Genomic DNA, 19,320 nt, shown 5'->3' with positions numbered 1-19,320 from the left:
TTAAGAGGAAAAACGCCATTTCCTGAAAAGATACTTAAATACCCCCCTACTCCCTCCTCGAAATGATACAAATGCATTTTCTCAATATTTCCCGCACAATATTGCGACTTCATGATCCCAATTCAAACTCTGACTGACGAACGGAGTGATGCGTAAAGCGTGGCGTCCCAAGACTTTTGTTCACATCGTGCAGTCTGTCCCTCTCCGCCGTTGCACCGCCGTCGCCCCAGCGAGTGCAACTATCATTCACAGTGTAGTCAAAAGTGAGTCCAAGCAGCAAACCCAAGTCACGGAACAGTCACCAACATCCACGTTTGCGTCCGTGTTGGCTCTTGTCTTTTCCTCTTTGCGGTTGTTGGGTTGGAGGATGTGGGGTGGGTGTAGGGGTGGAGGTCAGGGGTCACCTCAGAGGAAGAAGTCAGGGGGCGGCGACGGCGGGCTGCCGCCGTTGGCGCCGCGGCCCGACGAGGCTTCGTTGTGGCAGGCGCCGAGGAGCTTCTCGTAGCGGGCCTTGTAGGCGTCTCGCTCCCGCAGCACTCGGGTCAGATCGCACTGGAGCTGCTCCAGCTGGCCCAGACAAAAAAAGACAGGACGGCGGTTACGACTGTCAGAAAATCTTGCCAGACTTTTGAATCACTTTGGCTTGTTTTTTTTTTTTTTTTGGCATCAATAGGGACTCGAGCATGAAAAATCGGCTCAAGGGGGTCCCTGGAAGCATTTCAAAATTCAGCGCCAGAAGACAGACTTACTTAGCAACATGAAATTTGGTGGCGAGGTCCAAGAAGCATTGTAAAACCATCCATTTTCGGATCCACTTTGTCCTCACAAGGGTCGCAGGAGGTGCTGGAGCCTATCCCAGCCGTCTTCGGGTTGTAGGCGGGCAACACCCTGAACCGGTTGCCAGCCAATCGCACGGCACACAGAGACGAACAACCATCCGCGCTCACACTCACACCGAGGGACAATTTGGAGTGTTCCAGTAACCCACCCATGCATGTTTTTGGAATGTGGGAGGAAACCAGAATACCCGGAGAAAACCCACGCAGGCACTGTGAGGTCCACGCGCTAACCACTGGACCACCGGGTCGCCTTGTTTTTGTTTGCGGCTCGATGGTCAAACACCTCAGCACGTTGGCCTCACAGTGCAGAGGTGCCGGGCTCGAGCCCAGCTGCGGCCTTCCTGTGTGGAGTTTGTGCATGGCAGGCTGATTGAACACTCTAAATTGTCCCTGGGTGTGAGTGGGAGCGCGGCTGGTTGTTCGTCTGTGTGTGCCCTACGATTGGCTGGCAACCGGTTCAGGGTGGCCTCCTCCTACTGCCCGAAGACGGCTGGGATAGGCTCCAGCACACCCCGCGACCTTTGTGACGATAAAGCGGATCAGAAAATGGATGGATGGAATGCCACAAAATTTTCAACTACGCATTCGTTTCAATTCCAGTTGGTTTGTTTTTCTTTTGCATAGAACAGTGCTGGCTCCAATGTTTTTTTTTTTTTTAAAGAACACATTGGAGACTGTCTTTCTTCACTAATTACAGTACATTTGCTGTGAGAAAGATGGCTAACTCCTTGTATTTCCCACTTACTGCACTACTTTTTTTTGTTTGTTTGTTTTTCGGGACAAATTCCTACTAAATTGTCGCAGGCCAAGCGCATCGCCAATGTACCTGTTGCGTGAGCACATGTTTCTCCGACTCCAGGGCGTGGCGGTGCTGTAGGCGCTTGTAGCGGCACGACTGGGCGTAGCCGCGGTTCTTTAGCGTGCGCCGCTTCTGCTTCAGGCGCACCACCTCGTCCTTGCTGACGCCGCGCAGGTGGCGGTTGAGCTCGCGCACCGACAGGCTCACCAGTTGCTCATCGGAGAAGCGATCGTTCCCGCCGCACTGCAAAACACCCCAGAGTCATTTTTTTTCCTCACTCTTGCGGAAGATCATGAACAATGCGTTGAATCTACGGGGGGTTCACAGCGGATGTTTGTTTGTCGAAGGGGAGGGTGGGGGTCATTTTCGCTGTCCCATAATCTGTCGCGTAATCCGACATAAGTGTGCCTGACAGTTATCGGGATTACGCCGGGCAATAATAGCAGATATTAATACAAGACTGAACCGCACTCCACATCGAGCTCAAAGAGATCCACCAAGACATCCAAGTGTAAAATTGAAATGGCGGTCTTTTGAATATCAAATATGTGACACGGTATTGAAGTGTATTTGTGATGTCACGCTTCACTGTCAGCCAGTTAGTGATTCTACATGTAAGAAAATAATCCAAGTCACAAAAGCTAATTTAATGCAGTTTTCCTGACCACACAGAAGGGAATTTGGAATTGCGACCATTCAAATGTCGTAGAAATGAAACCTTCATTGTGTGTGTGTGTGTGTGTGTTGAAATGCAGTACATGACAAATTTTTTTGTAAGGGGGCGAAAGTTTAGCAAGGCGACGCAACAAAGAAACTTTAGACGATATAGACCAGGGGTCCCCAACCCCCGGTCAGCGGACCGGTGCTGGTCCGCGGGTCATTTGGTACCGGGCCGCACACAAAGAATAAATAATTTACATCACTTCCGTTTTATTCATTTCAGAATCTGAAATATGTTTTATTTAAAACATTTACCGCATTCTCCGTTACATCCGTCTACAGTATGTCACTCTTGACGCAGGTGAATACGCGATTCTCGGTCACGCCGCTAAAATGAAACCCGGGAACGAGCAAAATGGAAAAAAACGAACGTCTTTGGAAAGTTTCTTTGGGAAGGGGAAAAGGGCCAGCCAGGTGACATTTAATAGACAGTATCAGGAGTCCTACTAAAAATACGGATTTATCTCAACGCCACAAGCCCACTCTGCATAATAAGCGGCGATGGTGACTCGTATTTTTCGTGCACTTTGTATTTGCGGTGTATCTTATTTTGAAGGCAGGTTTAAACGTTACGATCAGAGTGCTGCAGCCATATAGGACGTTCCTTTTGTCATGATTCATGTTTATTAATATGTTTCGAAAATACCATCGATTTCATGCAGGTCATATTATATTATTTTGTTGTTTTTATCTGTCACACTTTCAAGGACGGTCCCTGAAAATATTATTTGACATTAAACCGGTCCGTGGGGCAAAAAAGGTTGGGGACCGCTGATTTAGAAGACCGGTTACATTTTTAACCGCCAATAATGCCGAAATTGCTGACAACAAATCCGAGTCCATCCCGAAGTGAAACTGCCCAAATTGGGCTCAAGTGAAAAAATGTGATTGTCGTCCCGACTTTTCAATTGCGTCAAATGTTTGCTTTCGTCCCACCTGAGCGACTTGCGGGTGATGATGATGATGGTGATGGCCGCCGTGCACGGGGTGGTGAAGGTGGTGCTGATGGTGGTGGTGATGCTGAAGGGGGAGGAGGCGGCCCTGGGGGCTGAGAGGTTGCGGGTAGGGAGCCGGCCCCGCTGAGGCGGCGGTGCCGGGGAGCGACGGGTTGGACAGGAAGACGAGCGGCCGGTGGCACATGTCGCCGCCCTTGGGGCAGGACGCGTCGGCGCCGCTGTCGCTGCCCGAGTCTCCCAAGGTGCTGTTGGAGCTCTGAGAAAGACCTGGAAACTGAAGACAAGAGAGGGATTCGTACTCGACACTCTTGAGGGTAAATTACGATCCAGCTCTCGATCGCAGAGCTGCTTTGGTACCTGGGAGCTGACGGCCGCAGCGGCCGAGTTCAGCAAAGCCTCCACGGCGTCCTCGCAGCCCAGGAAACCGTTGACAGGCGCCCTGTCTCTGTCGCCCAGGGCGCCCAGGAGGGTGGCGGGCCCCGGGACCTCTCCGCCAAACTGCTGCTGCAGGGCCGCAAACCAGATCAGATCTTCCAGCGAAGCCGGGCCGGGGCCTTGAGGCGGGCCGGCGTGGCCCGGGCTGCTGTCCGCGTTCCCCTGAGATCCGGCGGAATTGACGCTGGACGTGAAGCCGGAGAGCGGGAAGGAGATGGAGGACGAGGATGACGAGAGCGAGGACGAGCCCGACGGCGGCGGGTGGGCGTCGCTCAAAGTGGGCGAGGGCGGCAACGAGTCGTAAGGGCTCGAGCTCAAGCTGGAGTCCGGCGGAGGAGGGTGGCCGGCGTACGGCGAGCCGCTCGCTTTGGGGTACCCGCATTGAGCGGAGAGCGGCGGCGTGTCGGGTTTCACCTCGAACTTGAGGAGGTCAAAGTCGTTGAGGTACTCCATGGCCAGCGGGCTCGGGGGGAGCGAGTTCATGGGGAGGGAGGGCGAGGACATGATGTCTGCTGTCTGTCAGGAATGCTGGGAAATCCGCCGGAGAGCCTCCGGGTGGCTCATAGACGGCGGCGGAGGCAAGCAGGACAAGTGAGGATCTCGCTCGGTTTCGGGCTTTGTGGTGTGCGTGCGTTTCTCTGGTGCTGAAGTGAGTCAAGGCAGAAAAATGACATGTTGACAAGTTATTTTGGCAACCCATGCAGCCATCTTTTCGGGACCAGTTCAGTCGCCACTCGATCAGAGTTCAACCGACAAAGCATTTAAAGTCGTATTCACAAAACATCGTGTATTCACCATGACAGAAACAGTCGATTGTTTAAAAAAATAAAATAAAAATAATCATGCAGCTGTGTCAGCCGTTGATGTGCGCGACCCCGTTTCTTCCCAAATGTGTGCTTGAATCCCACGAATGATCAACAAAGTCAACTTCTGAAGATGTGAGCGAACAATAACGACTTGGATGTCGTACGTCAGAGCGACTATTGATCAGACGCGTGAATAGACGTGTTGCGGCGTGCGATAACTCAAAAAGGCTTAACATTTTTGACATAAAGATTCACAAGTCTCGCGGACCAAATCCAATTAACGTCAGACGCTTAATCCACAGGGGACACTTTCAACGGGAACGCGAGCGCACTTCTATTGTAGCCAAACAACTGTTTTTTTTTTTTGTTTTGTCAAGTACAACTTTCTTGTCAAATGTGCGACTTGTGAAGCACAGATGAAATTTCCTCCCTCTTAGACAACAAGAGGAGCCGCTGCGGGTGCCCGCGCCGCCATCAAAAGAACACTTCACATAAAATGACAAAATAATACAACACAACACATCAAACAGACAGTGTAGCGGGTCACGTTGACCCATCAAGATATGTGGTTGTACCAATGAAACATATTGCTAGCGTGTACAGCATATCTGTTTCAATGGCTCGACAAACACGCGGTTTTCTTAAATTTCCTGAAAAGTGATGGCTTTGGAGATGCGAGCTTCTGCCAACGATATGTAACAAGAAGGCTACATTATTTTTTTTAATTTTGGTATGGCAGTTTATTTTTTTTAAATGCAGAATCCTATTTCCCGCCTTATTCAAGTGCACTGAGGACCGTTCAATCCACAGTGGGTCATATTGACCCGAGAACATGGAAAAGGGGGGGGTTAAAGAATCCTAGGTTAGGTTTATTTCATTCTAACTGCCCTTTTTTTTCATTGGCTATCACACAGTTCATGCTTCTCGTGAGATGCCATTCAGGCGTGTTGCAAGCTACGCTACTTGGTCGCTAAAATCCAGGCCTTCAAAAATAGAATGACTGCGGTCAAAATGAAAGTGTAATTAAAAAAATAATCCACCTTTGACTTGCGCCTCTGCGGCCCACCTCATTAGTTGGGACCCCTACGGTTTCAAATGAGCCCTTGCGGTGCGCGGAGGCCTCCGCCATCATCATCATCATCACACACGTACTCGAAAGTCACACACGGATGGAGAAAAAAAAAAAGTATGTGATGAACTTACCGTCAGTCATAGAGATGAGCGATGAGCTGGGGTTGACATGATGGCACACACGCGCGCGCGCTCGCGCACAGACACATACACACACACACATATACAAAAAAAAAAAAAAAAAACCCCAATGGACGCACCGACTGCGTGACTGACAGGAGGACACCGAGTGTGTGTGAGCGTGTTAGTGTATGCGAGTGTCTATCGTGCTCTGTCACTCAGTTCCACTGCCCCCTTCCTTTCTTTCCCGACTGATGCAAATCCCTGTTAGCAACAATCCGACATCCCCTCGCAAGCTGCCCCCCCCCTTCACCCGGCCACCGCGTCCCCTTTTTTTTTTGCGCCCCCCGTCTGACCCAACATAAAAAACACACACACACACACACACACACACACACACACACACACACACACACACAAAGATGGTGTGTACGGCGATGCTGCTGTGCCCTTGGCCTCACTTCTAACACACTTGTCGCTCACATTTTTCTTTGGCAGCAAAGTTAGGGCCTTTGGCAAAGCGACTCAGCGTCGCCGCATCGTGGCCACTTGCCGCTACTGCACCCTGCCTCATCTCAGCTCAACTGCTGCGTTTTGGTTCGTTGCTCAAGCAACAACTATTGATTGACATTGGTAGGAATGGGTGATATCATAAATATGCAGAGTTTTAATTTGTTTTTTTTGTTTTTCGGATAATAAGTTCTGGATGTCCACAACTGTCGGCGTCTCATTTCTGTAGCCGGAAATCTGAACTGAACTTCTTGGCCGCTCCCACAGGTGGTGGGCTCAGTGAAAGAGAATTTAAATAAATAAACACTATTGCTAACAATAACAGTTTCAAATTAACTCTAAGACTAAGAATAATAAAATACATTCAATTGTTTTTGTTTTTTTTTATTGACCATTAACTTTTACATACGGCTTGAAATTGTGCCTGACATTTCCTGATTATATGAATCGCAGGTCAAAAATAAATTCTTATGAGAAGGTGACTGAAAAATATTTAAATGTCAGAGTTTTCCAGTTCATTTTCAATTTTGCAATGTAATAATCATAGCTTTTATTTATATGCCACCTGCCTTTTCCAGATAGCCTAATATATCAATAAAATCATACATAAAAATAATTGACACGACCAAAAGAAATACATGAACAAAGTTCTACAAAAATAATATCATTCTAAAGTACAAGCTATCAATTGATCTTATTGGGATGTGACTTTAGCTTCAAATTAAGTTATGAAAAAAACGCTTCAGTAATTATTGCTAAATAAAAAAAAAAAGTGTGAAAAGCATTTCATAGTTGATGACAATCTAATTTGTCAAATAATGATACAATTTATATGAACTAAATGAATAAAATGTTTAAGATTGACATGATTTGAAAATGTGCAGCAAATTTAAGAGCAACATTTTTATTGTGTTTATTTACAGCGTCACATAAAATGAGTCACGCTAATGAAAAGTGATTGTAGACAAAAAAATAAATAAATAATATAGTGAGTGAGGCCGTATGGAAGATGACGCAAACGTCCACAAGGCGCTTTGTTTTGGTTATCGCACACGAACCCCCCCTCTGTCCTGCCTCTATCTGTTAGACTCAAAATCTGGCAATTAATTCTGTTTCTTCACAAGCCATCTAAGTCGAGAAATGCACAACAAGCATTTTTGGCCGCCAAATTTGCTAATCCGGAGTCTGTGCGCGTGCGTGGGTGTGTGTGTGTGTGTGTGTGGTAGTGGTAGCGGTGTCTCATAAAGCAGTTAATGATGTTTTGTTTTGTTTTTTTGTTTTTTTTTTACAAATCAGATTTGTACAAGCAACACGGTGCCGATTCATGAAAAAGGAGACCGCCCATATGTTTTTCAAAGAAGTATTTTTCCGCTCAAAGTCCCAGTTAGTCGCAACTTCCACCCCCTTGTGTTTTAACCTCTTTATCTTGTGATCGTTTGTGTTTCCGGAGGAAAGCTTTGCGGCAAAACCAACAGGGCCTCCAGCGAGGACACGGGACAAAAAGAGTGGAAGCCACACAGAGGAACTTACCTCATTGTCCACAGACGCACCATCACCCCTGTTGCGTCTGCGCACAATTTGACCCTGCAGGAGGATCCGAGAAGTTTCAACCAGCCATTTCATTTACATTTAACTTCCTTCTCAAAACAGTTTGGTCAAAAATAATGTGACATAGGTCAACTTTATTTGTTTCTTTTTGCTCAATCCTCACAAAAATTTGGGTTGGGGTTAGGGCTAGGGTTGGGTGAGGATTAGGGTTAAAGTTAGGGTTGGGTTATGGTTTAGGTTTAGTGTTCTGGTTAGTGGGTCATGGGGTTAGGGTTGGGGTTAAGGCTAGGGGTTAGGGTTTGGGCTAGGGTTAGGATTGAGTTAGGGTTTAGGTTTAGTGTTAGGGTGAAGGGGTTACAGGGTTCAAGTTGGGGGTTAGGGTTTGGGTTGGGGTTAGGGCTAGGGTTGGGTTCGGGTTATGGTTAGTGTTGGGTTAGAGTTGGGTTAGGGTTTCGGTTTAGTGTTGGGGTTAGGGCTAGGGTTAGGATTGGGTGAGGGTTTAGGTTTAGTGTTTGGGTTAGGGAGTTATGGGGTTAGCGTTAGGGTTGGGGTTAGAGTTAGGGTTAAGTATAGGGGTTAGGGTTAGGGTTAAGGCTAGGGTTGAGTGAGGGTTAGAGTTGGGTTTGAAATCACAACTTTTTGCCGCTCAGTGATATGGGGGCTTAAAAAGAAACATTTGTTTATTTTGGGGGTGGTGGGTTATTAGATGACCAATATTACAGGCCGGGTGGTCCAGTGGTTAGAGCGTCGACCTCACAGTGCAGAGGTCGTGGGTTTGATTCCAACTCGGGCCTCCCTGTGTTGTCCCTGTGCCTGCGTGGGTTTTCTCCGGGTACTCCGGTTTCCTCCCACATTTCAAAAACATGCATGGCAGGCTGATTGAACACTCTAAATTGTCCGTGAGTGTGAGCACGGATGTTTTTTTGTTTCTGTGTGCCCTGCGATTGGCTGGCAACCGGTTCAGGGTGTCTCCCATCTATTGCCCGAAGACGGCTAGGATAGGCTCTAGCACCCCCCGCGACCCTTGTGAGGGTAAAGCAGATTGGAAAATGGATGGATGGATGGATATTACAGGCCTCTTGTAAAACGAGATAAAGAACGTAGCGGGCCCAATGTGGCTCCTGGGCCATACATCATCGCTTTGGACCGACCCTTGAAATTTTAGGAGTCGCTACCCTGCCCCCTCCTGTCAATGACAAGCTGACCCCGTCACCTTGCTACGCGCTTTGATACCCCTCAGCCTTTGTCCCCCGAGCGGCTCTAAAGTTCAAGCGGGGTCATAAAACAGCAGCCAAGCGAATCTCAAGCTGTTTCTTGATGTACGGGGAACATTGTGAGCGACAGGATGTGAGGCGCGGACGCGGCGGTGCTTTGGTAGCGGCGGTGACGCTTTGGGGTGAAGCGACGAGGCGTCAGGGGGCCACAGGGTCTCCACTAACGCGGCCTGATCCCACAGATACATGACCTAATCCGTACTAACGCCACCGCAAGCATCAAGCTTACACGTCTCATCTCGCAAGCGGCCGGCTCCCGCCCTCGCGCCCCGCAGGAGCCGTCTCCTTCACTCTCTACGTGCGCACGCATGCAGGCGCAGGCACACAAAACTGCCGCCCAAAACGAGACATCATTCAGAATCAAACTAATAAATAAAAATGTACGAAAGTGTAGTTTATTTTTAAGAATCCTCAAAATCCAAAATGTCTTTTTTTTTTCAGGGGAGTGTGATATCAAAAGTTCGATTTTCTTCTTTTTAGGAAAATGCAACAGATTGTCTTCTTTGAAATAAAAAAAAGTTTGTCTCCGTTTTTCAAATGTGAAACATGAAGAGTTGCTTTCTTTTTTAAAAAGAAGTTGCTTTCTTTTTTAAAAAGAAAGCAACTCAAGGTTTTTTTTTCCAGAAATTGCAAACTTAATAGCTTCTCTTCTTTTTTCCGGGAAATTTCAATCTCAGTATCTGTTATCTTTTTTTTTTTTTAAACAAAAATATCAAAACTAGCTTATCTTTACTGGCATCTTTCTTCTATTCTTCTCACAGAAACAATTGTCCAAACTTCTCACTTAAAAGGTTTCGTTCTGCTCATGACCTTTGCTGATTTGCGGGGCCCGTGGAGCCAGCTTGAGTTTTGCTCTGAGATGATACGCCAAAGACGACCAACTCACATGATATTTTAAATTTGTCTTTGCAACGTGCGCAAAGTGTACTTTTGATTCATCCGACAAGCGTCAATCAAGTAGAACTGAAAGTAAAACTCAGTGTAGTCCGTGTTTGTCCAATTTTGCACCGGTGACTCTTCGAGGTTCGGCTGCGCTTGTGAGCAGAGATTATAGACTGCTGCATGGAGTAAACAAAACAACAATTTCTTCTTTCTACATATTTTGTCTTCTTTTTAGGAAAGTCCAATACAAAATGTTTCCCAACATACAACATCCATAATTTGTCTTCTTTTTCAGAAATGAGCGCGGAAAAATTGCAAATCTCAGGATAAGCACTTGGGGAAAATGGATGGATGATTATTTTGTTTTCCGCGTCAAATTCCAATGTCCAAAACTCAAACAATCCCCTTCTGTTGCCATTGTTTTCGGGTTTGAATCGATTTTTCAAGCTGACCCCATGACCAATGCAAACTTGTTGATTGTTTATGAATGCGCGGTGAGTTGTCCACACGTGGGGTCTTATTGTGAATGGTATTACCAGGCTAGTCATGGGATTAGCGCTGATTGTCCCCCTTGAAACGAGTGTCAGATTAACAGATAGCAACGCCGTCTTCATAAACCGTCTGCAGTGAAGACATAAGCCGCCAAGGATATTACCTCGCCCTCCTCGCGCCTTAGCCCACCTCGGATCGAAGTGCTCTCGCGGTGCGCCATCCAATCGATTCATAAAAGCGATGTGGGACCCCTGTAGGTCAATCAATAAAAAAGTAAAACGGGAGATGATATCACGGACAATGATTGAAACGATGTCCCCGACACCAATGGATCAATATGTTGACAATCTTGAGTGGTCCCGGCGTCACGCTGCTGGGTCTGCGGCAGGCTTAAAGTGTAGACGCTGACACGTGCAAACAAACGTGAAGTATTATCTTAATCTGAAGGTATGGAAAAACACACATGGATAAAGAGAGGTGGAAAATCAGGGGGTGCTGGTAGACAACAGAGGAGGAGGAGCAGGAGGAGGAAGAGAGGGATGAAGAGGGATTAAGGTGGTCGATACTCCCAGACTGAGAGATGACACTAAATCTGTTAATTCATTCCCCCTGGTTGCGCAGCCCCTCTTCTCCATCACCCCCCTACCACCACCACCACACTTCTTGTTTGCCACATTTCTTCAACTTTTTTTTTTTTCAAGACAGAGTTAATTTTTTTAATCTTGAAGAAGCAAGTTGGAGTTCTTTGACCATGAAAAAAACGGCATAAGAATTCGTTCCAAAGAATACCACATCACATGACCAGCCCACATCATCCATCCATCCTTGTATAGTAAAAGCCCACAGTCCAAAGCATACCACATCATGTCAACGATCTATAAATTCTTTGAACCAAAGGAAAAGCTAATGATCCAAAGCATACCACAACAAAGTCAAACATGTGTCCATCTACAGGACAGAAGAAAAAGCTTACGCCCCAAAGCACTTTAAATGTCGGTAGGTTGGATGAGTGGGAAGTGATTGACTCATTCTAAACACAGCCACATTTTCAGTTATAAGAGGGTGTGCACACTTGTGCAACCACATCAAATACTTGTTTTTACGTTCCTTATCCATCTGAAAGAAAGATCCCTGTTCTCCTCCCATGTACTGTAATGTCGTCATGGTGCTCACAGCTGCTAGCTCGCCGAGGGGACTCCGCGGCGTCCCCATGAGGGAGGCGGTTCCCATGGCGACCGAGTCCGGCAGATCACTTGTGACCTTTTGCAGGCGTGATAGGCAAACATGTTTAGAGCGCTCTGCAGCCCATCACTGCCTGCATGGACGGATCTCTACTCCTGGTCATTCAAATCCTTGATACATAGAGGAAAATGGATAATATTAATAATAATAATAAAAAAAAAAACTGAAGTTCATATTTAATGTAACAATACAGCTACCACCGATTCTGACAAAAAGGGCAAAGTTATAAAAAAAAAATTACAATAATACGTTTGACAACTTATTATTTGACAATTCTGTTTTTTATGGATTTAAATTAAATTGCCTCTTTTTGTTTTTTTACATTTGTTGTTGGTACTAATATAAAAAAACGAACATTTATTCAGTTGCTTTTTTCATTTATTTTTATATTTTCTTCTTAAATATGAATTGCATATTTGTTTTATTACGTTTTAAACTTTGGATGAATGTTAATAAGATACTTTGCGCACACACACACACACACTCACATCGATGAATTCTATTCCATTTGTTTTTCCAAATTGGGCCATAACGTAACTGGATCCATTTGTGTTGATCCTCTACCCACACACATGATCTCTCTTTCCAGCTTCCTTCCCCTACGTTGCCTGGCAACCTCCGAAGAAGGATGATGTGCAAGAGGAAGATCTTTACGGGTCATTCCGAGAGAGAGAGAGAGAGAGAGAGAGAGAGAGAGAGAGAGAGAGAGAGAGAGAGAGAGAGAGAGAGAGAGAGAGAGACTGGGCGACAAAGATGGAGAGAGTTTAAAAGTTCATGGCACGGCTCACCCATATTTCTGCGGCTTGTTTGTCAACTTGTTGCCAAGAAAAGCGCAAAACCATAATTTGGAACCCGAACCATTGTTTGACACCTTAACTTGAACACCCAATTCTGTCTTGAAAGTCTAAGTGGGAACCCTAGCCCTTTCTTAAAACCCAACCCTTGCATTAAACCCTCACTCGAGCCGTAACTTGAAGCCCCAATTCAGGTTTGAAACTAATTTAAAACCCCAAGCCTTGAAACCCTAATCCTTGTTTCGGACCCTAACTCGAAACACCAATTCTGTCTTGAAAGCCAAATTTGGATCACTAACCCTTGCTCTAAACCCCGACTCTGTCTTGATTAATTTGTAACCCTATACCATATTGTAAACCCTAACTTGAAACCACAATCCTTTCTTGAAACCCCAATGCTGAATTCTAGCCCCCGTTTGAAACCCGTGTATGTTGTCAGGCTTATTTCTGACTCATTACAGCAGAAATGGAGAGAAGGTCAGGGCAACGGTTGCCCATGACAACCAGGAAGGCTGTGTATGAATGTGTCTGCGGGTCCAGCACCTGCCTCTGTCTAGAAGTAGTGCTCAGTCGCCCCCTGCTGTTCCATTTTCTCCATCTTGTGGTGGGAAATGCTGTCGCCATGCCAACACAGGAAGGGTGGCGGGTGGGGCGGGAGGGCTGACATTATTACTGAGGCGTATAAATAGCATCCACCTAGGATGGCGAAAATCAAAGCGGCCGCGCTTTACACAGAGCACGCTTGTGAGCGCTTAAGTCATTAGAGGCTCAAAATGGACCTTTGCCGTTTGGTTTTCATCAAGGCCGGTGGACTAATGGCAGATAACGGGGCAATTTGCACTTTGATGTGGCAAAGTCTTGAATAAATAGTACGAGTAGAGAATATGGAGCCCAGATGTGTGCGCTTTTTTTTCCAAAACATACCGAAATGACAAAATTAAATGGAAAGTACATAATTAAATACTATTTGCAAATTCTTTTGCGTCAATTCATGAGACTTTGTGCTGCTACGTCTTAATTGCGCACCTTAGGAAATCTGGGCGCTGGGAGAAACGTCCACAAAGAAGAGTTTCAAGGACCCCTCAGTAGGCTGCAGTAATATTTGTCATTTTTTTGTGTGAGTATTGGTATATTGTCTGTTTACATGTGTTGCTCCAGAGTTTGTGTTCAAATATCCATTCCTGAAAGGGTCACAACACAGCGACTCCGATACTATTCCTTGGTCTGTTCTATGGTGTTTTGCATTGTTTGTTAGCGTTAAACTAAAACGGACTATTTTGAAGTGGGGAACGTTTAAATGTTATGATGTTCGGCTTATATTATGTCATAATCATCATCTATTTTCACTGGAAAAGTTTTTTATCTCAAATAATAGTTGTAACATGAGGGTAAAAGAGAAACCTACATTACAGAGAGAGGAGTGACACAAGCTGACTGAGTGGAATTGAAAGATATATCTCAATCATTTGAAATAACACTTACAATTCAGCAATCAAGGATGGGTTTGGGATTGGGGAGCCTGACCTCAATGACCTCAAGTCCATGGCGTGCCTTTGGTGGCTGGTAAGACAGCAGAGTCACAAATGTTCCTGTAGTTGGATGAATGGGCACAACTAATAAGCAAAAAATAATGAGTTAAAAAAAAAAGGGGAGTACAATTCCAAAGCAAAGTACAAACACGGTCCGGCAAAAGCAGTTTACCCATTCCATATTTATTCGTACATTCATTCATACAGTGTGTTTGTGGTTTAGTGGGAGTACTCATCCACCATATTGATTTTTCTCTCTCTATAAAATATAATATCACCTTTCAGATATAAATCCTCAAGTCGTGTTCAAGGCAGTCGGCTGTGTTGGCGGGCACTGCAGACGTAGAAATCACATTCTATTATGACTAAAAAAAAAAAAAAAAAGCATTTTTACAAGCCACGAGTCGGGATCGGAGGCGATGATAAAGATTTGAGGGGGTCTTCTCAAGAGGCAAACACTGTTAAATGAGTGGAGCAGAATAATGTGTGTGAATGTGTGTGTGTGTGTTATCCGCCCTGCTGTGACATCATCACACCAGCTCGCTGTGACCGGGTGCTGTGTTGAAACTGTCTGTGAAAGACAAACAAATAATAAGATGCTTTCATGTCAAATATAATAAATCCAGTTCATCACATGACCATGTAAAGTTGTGCTAAAAACCACCGTAGGTGTTAAATTCATCACATTAAAATGTTATTATAAATAAAACAATCATTTCAAGGTGAATCATTGAATTGATCATCAAACTTCGCGCTTCTCACATTAAGGCAAGAAAGGGGAAAAAAAAGCATGATAACATCTGCCCAGGGTGATAGTAGGAGTACAAGCTCTGTAATTTGCTCAACACGGCCATTTCAAACCAAAATGGCTGATTTATGTTTCAATTTCGAGCGCGGCTCCTTGAGGCTTTTTCTTGAATTTTGTTATGATAGATTTTTGTCCACCAAATTTGTTGTTTGATATTTCAATCTGCTGTGGGTGGCTATTTTTGTTCCTCCTAAATTTGTAAGGGGGCATTACCGAGGGGGAAATGGCTGCTTCAAAACCAAAATGGCCGACTTCATGTTCAATTCCGCGTCCGTCCAATTTTGTGTTGATCGCTAAATCAGGTGTCGGCGGTTAATTTTTCGAGCTTTGCAAGGAACGTTACTGAGTGAGAAATGGGTGGTTACATTTTTAAATCGTGGAAATCTCAACACGGGCACTACAACAGAGGAGAAACACCACGCTAACAATGTTGCATGCTTGCACAGTCACACACAGACACATGCATACACATACTGTATATAAAAAGCAGACATGTACCAGACAAGTCCAGCGACTTATTTCTGTTTTGAGGCATTCTAGGCTTTTTCTCGGGGGGTTTGCGATTTGGGGGCTTCTCAATGCTATCGGGGCTGTCCCTGTCCGTGCCTGAGTTGACCGAGGACATGAAGGAGATACGGGACATGTGTTAGCAAGATACAAAATGGTCTGCACATACGGTAACGTTGACATAGAGACTTTTTAACCACATCCTTCGGCGATACCTGCGTCGCACGACATGGCTTTTCTGTTCCTCTGGGGCTTGACGGGTGCCTGAGGTCGCAATCCTTCTTCGCCTGAGTGAGTGACACCAAATCATGGAATGGCACTGTTAGGTTGTTTCACACCAAACTCATCCAAGCACACTTGAGTGATTCATTCACTGAAAACTCCTTTGTCACGGGTCAAACCGGCCCATATTAAGGCTTGAAAAAAATGTTCATGGAATGAATGGGTCCTTCACACTCCCGTTGTCATGACGATTCTTCAAAATGATCAACTTTGACAACATACTCCACTGACATTTGACATAGACAAGAAAATGCTTGGCAGTTGAGCACCACTCCTCTATCTAGGATGGGTTTTCTGGAGGTAGCAGCAAATCTAATTTAATGTTTTTAATGCTGTTTTTAATTGCAACAGAAAACAAAATTAAAATATATATTAATAATTAGTCATTCATTTCATTCAACCATCCACGCTCACACTCACACCAGTGGACAATTTAGAGTGTTCAATCAGCCTGCCATGCATGTTTTTGGAATGTGGGAGGAAACCGAAGTACCCGGAGAACACCCACGCAGGCCCAGGGAGAACATGCAAACTCCACACGGGGAGGCCAGAGCCGGAATCGAACCCACGACCTCTGCACTCTGAGGTCGACGCGCTAACCCAGATCTATCCAGCAGTCTTTTGGAAGTCGGCGGGGTACACCCAGAAACCGTTGCCAGCCAAACGCAGGGCGCACGTACACCCAAAAAACATTCACACTTACAAACATGTTAAAAAAATATATAATAATAATCTGATCTATTTCACATGATATCGATCAGCTGCAATGTAAATGATCAGTCCTCAGGACACGAGAAAAAGTCTCAGTGACCCGTAAGCAAACCATCACAATTTCAAGTCGAACTTCGACTTGGGAATTTCCTCAAATGAAGCTTGTGTCCTAAACAGATGAGCAACATAACACCGTCAAGCTTTTTTTTTTTTTGCCTAAGCCATCTGATGCAGGCCGAGTATCTTGTCAATGTTTGATGATTATTTTTAAGTATTCGCTTTGAGAATTAGAGCACAAGGGCCAGTGAATCGCATTTATTTTTGTTGTTCCACGACAGGATGTCATTTTCACCACAGCCTGCGTCGAGCACCGTGGGATATAGGCTATTTCTAAGTCGACAACATTGACAAAGCTGTCATTGTGACTGTCACCTATTTGTCCCTCTGCGCTTTCAAGCGGCTGCGCGAAAATAACAAGAACGACATTTATATGGAGACTGTGAGGCTGAAATTCCAACAAGAGTCGTTTCGTTTTCACCGACCTTGACTGGCAGCTCTGTCAGGCAGCCCGTGCACAGATCTGCCAAACGGCGGGGGCAAAGGTGGAGGGGGCAAGCTCCTCTCCGGAGCTGGGTCTTTCATGAAAGTCACGTATGACGTCTTTGGCTGTTGAAACCCGATGAGAAGAGCAAGTAAATTGGCGAGCAAACCGAAAGAATAACTGTCGTCACTGCTTCATACCTTTTCTGGAATCGGCGGCGGTTGACCCTCCAAATCTCTTCTTTTTTCTTGGTCCTTCTTGTCCAACTTGGCTGGATCGCCCTCTCCATCGGCATCCTCTTCTGCAGCAACAGAGGAACAGTCATTGTTGTATTTTGTGTTCCCTCACCCAAAGAATTTTCACACAAATGAGAAATACCTGTAAATATAAATCTTAGTGGTGCTCATTGAGGGCTTCGGTATGAGATGCGAGTCCGTGTAGTGGGCAGTAAATCGACAATTATAGCAATACTCACAGGCATGAATTATTTCAACCAAGTCGCAACTATAACAAACACTGACAGTTTGTTTTGTTTGGAGCAACCTGACAGACAGGCGGAGTCCCGCTGACAGGGTTGGTACTTTGATTTCCCTGGAAAAATGTCAAATAATTGCCACGTTTTCTTACCAGGTAGCGTGTCGGAGCTCTCCAGTCGATGCCTTTGCCTCAGTTTGGATAAGTTGGGTTTGCTACTTTGTGGCGGGGGTTCAGGTTTCGTCACGCAGGAGACTGGTCGCCCGGCGTAGCCGCTCCTCCACCCTTCTACGCAAGCATCAGGACTGATGCGTCTCTCTCCCTGTATGTCCAGCTCCGCGCTCACTTCCTGTTTGGGCGAGGGCGTCCTGTCCGAGGGGTACGGCGGCAAAGGCCTTTGAGTGAAATGAAGCGCCTGGACTTGTCTGTCCGCCTTCCACACACTCCTTTCCGTCCACTGGGTGTCCAACTGTACGTCCGTTTGCTTGCTTTCCGACCACGAGCGGTCGATCTGCCTGCCGCCTAGCCGCTGTCTCTCCATCTTCCGATCGATCTGCCACTGCGTGTGTCTTTCCGCTGTCCATTGTCTGTCAATTTGGCGGTCTGTGTGTCTGTCGGCGGTCCACGCCTCTCCCGGCTTCTCATCCGAGCGCCGCCGCTCTGCGTGCCGCTCGCCCGGCCTGCTGTCCATCCACATGTCCTCGGCCTGCAGCACCTCGGTGGTCCTCTGCCTGTCGTCCGCCCAGTACTTGTCGGCTTCCATCAGCGGGTGCTCGGGCACTGCGTCCTTTTCGGAGTGCTGTAGAAAGAAAGAATATTTTCTTGCATGCAAATCTAGCTACCCACCTATGGTGAGCAGTGCAGAAACCACCTTATGGAGGAAGATAATTACATTTGGATTGGGAGAAAAAACCAAAATGGCAACATACGGTTGCAACTCAAAGACACTGTAAGAGACTCAACAACTGCGACATCTATCTTCAGCCAACACTATAATACCCACGTAGACAAGGCTAAAAGTTTTACAATCTTACATTTGGTTACAGCAAACCTAGTCTGCAACTATTTATTTTCCCTGCCCCCCCCCCATCTGAGTTTTTAGCCTGTTTTACTGCCGCTTCTCTTTTCTCCTTCAGCCTCCTATTGTGAAAAAGCTCCGATTCAGACGGCTTTCATTCACAGTGTGAAAGAGGATTGTACTACGTCCTATGATGTAAAATTTAGAAAAAGCAAGCTTTGACGAGTACTTTTGACGAGCAGCGTGAAGGGGGTGTTAAAAGTCACAGTGCTATGACAGCCAGACACGTTTTTAGTAGTTTCATGCAAATCTTTGACTTGGTCGCGGCTGTACCTCAGTGGGGGAGTAAAAGGGGTGTTTGCTCCCTCCCATCCCTGATTGTGGAAAGCCTGGCAATGGCGGTGGCGGACTCAAAGCCAGAGTAGTTTTCCCATCGGGTCCGTTTCCGGGAGAGCCAACCCTGGCGGCAGACCTCGGGGGCTGGAGGAGTGTGTACACGTTCTCTGCGGCCGGCCTAAAGACAGAACACAGGAGTATGAACAGTTAGCAGTACTGCTGAGACAAACAGTCGAACACACAAATAACAACAACTCGCATCCAAATGCTCCCAATGGAACTCCAACTCCTGATGTCAGTACCTTGGCCACCCCCCCTCCCCCACCAAAAAAAAAAGATGGATGGGGTTGACTGTAGTCATTTTCTGGCACAGAGAATGCAAACTGCCTGCTGTCGTCGACATCTGTGTCCTCACGCCTGTGTACACCATAAATCGTTTGGTATATTTAGCGAGATGAGGTACATATTTGTCGGGGATATTTGGGTGATTCACGGCTGCCGAGTGTCCTCAAAAGAACCACCGAGAAGCATTATAGGGCACTCGAAGATGCGGAGCAGATGGTATTTTGGTGGCGTTGTCGAAGATTTTAATAACTAAAAGAAGGTCAAGATTCATTGTGAATGGA

At 46.1% G+C, this 19,320-nt stretch overlaps 2 protein-coding genes across 5 annotated transcripts in view; both read right to left on the bottom strand.

Moving 5' to 3' along the window:
- nrl (neural retina leucine zipper) lies at positions 1 to 14,374 on the bottom strand. Of its 3 annotated transcripts, XM_019897004.1 has the most exons (7): positions 14,296 to 14,374; positions 13,971 to 14,077; positions 7,787 to 7,840; positions 3,672 to 4,393; positions 3,295 to 3,588; positions 1,666 to 1,881; positions 1 to 567 (listed from the first exon to the last, which is right to left on the bottom strand). In XM_019897004.1, exons 4-7 carry the CDS (start codon positions 4,251 to 4,253, stop codon positions 406 to 408), a joined length of 1,254 nt encoding a protein of 417 aa, XP_019752563.1. In that variant the 5' UTR covers positions 4,254 to 4,393; positions 7,787 to 7,840; positions 13,971 to 14,077; positions 14,296 to 14,374; the 3' UTR covers positions 1 to 405. The 3 variants fall into 3 exon arrangements, with proteins under 3 accessions (XP_019752563.1, XP_019752564.1, XP_019752565.1); XM_019897005.1 differs by lacking the exons at positions 13,971 to 14,077; positions 14,296 to 14,374 and adding an exon at positions 10,616 to 11,099; XM_019897006.1 differs by lacking the exons at positions 7,787 to 7,840; positions 13,971 to 14,077; positions 14,296 to 14,374 and adding an exon at positions 5,759 to 5,978.
- Positions 14,181 to 19,320, bottom strand: part of LOC109532244 (capping protein, Arp2/3 and myosin-I linker protein 3) — a 25,340-nt gene continuing 20,200 nt past the window's right edge. The window contains exons 34-40 of one of the 2 annotated variants that reach the window (XM_019897001.1): positions 18,692 to 18,872; positions 17,494 to 18,139; positions 17,067 to 17,167; positions 16,868 to 16,991; positions 15,548 to 15,619; positions 15,324 to 15,431; positions 14,181 to 14,588 (exon numbers count right to left, since the gene is read on the bottom strand). In XM_019897001.1, coding sequence (XP_019752560.1) covers positions 14,548 to 14,588; positions 15,324 to 15,431; positions 15,548 to 15,619; positions 16,868 to 16,991; positions 17,067 to 17,167; positions 17,494 to 18,139; positions 18,692 to 18,872 — 1,273 coding nt within the window. In that variant the 3' untranslated portion in view covers positions 14,181 to 14,547. The remainder of the gene's footprint in view (positions 14,589 to 15,323; positions 15,432 to 15,547; positions 15,620 to 16,867; positions 16,992 to 17,066; positions 17,168 to 17,493; positions 18,140 to 18,691; positions 18,873 to 19,320) is intronic. The other variant, XM_019897002.1, reaches the window with a different exon arrangement.

The sequence above is a fragment of the Hippocampus comes genome, unplaced genomic scaffold (assembly GCF_001891065.2).
Source record: "Hippocampus comes isolate QL1 unplaced genomic scaffold, H_comes_QL1_v1.1 scaffold22, whole genome shotgun sequence".
Classification (NCBI taxonomy): domain Eukaryota; kingdom Metazoa; phylum Chordata; class Actinopteri; order Syngnathiformes; family Syngnathidae; genus Hippocampus; species Hippocampus comes.
The sequence above is the reverse complement of the archived record's forward strand: the minus strand, read 5'-3'. Positions and strand labels throughout refer to the sequence as shown.

Excerpts from the sequence above, each read along its gene's own strand:
- nrl (XM_019897004.1), bottom strand. The coding sequence starts at position 4,253 with ATGTCCTCGCCCTCCCTCCCCATGAACTCGCTCCCCCCGAGCCCGCTG. Across the intron at positions 3,589-3,671 it reads CTGCGGCCGTCAGCTCCCAG|TTTCCAGGTCTTTCTCAGAG; the intron begins GTACCAAAGCAG and ends TCTTGTCTTCAG. Across the intron at positions 568-1,665 it reads AACATGTGCTCACGCAACAG|CTGGAGCAGCTCCAGTGCGA; the intron begins GTACATTGGCGA and ends TGTCTGGGCCAG.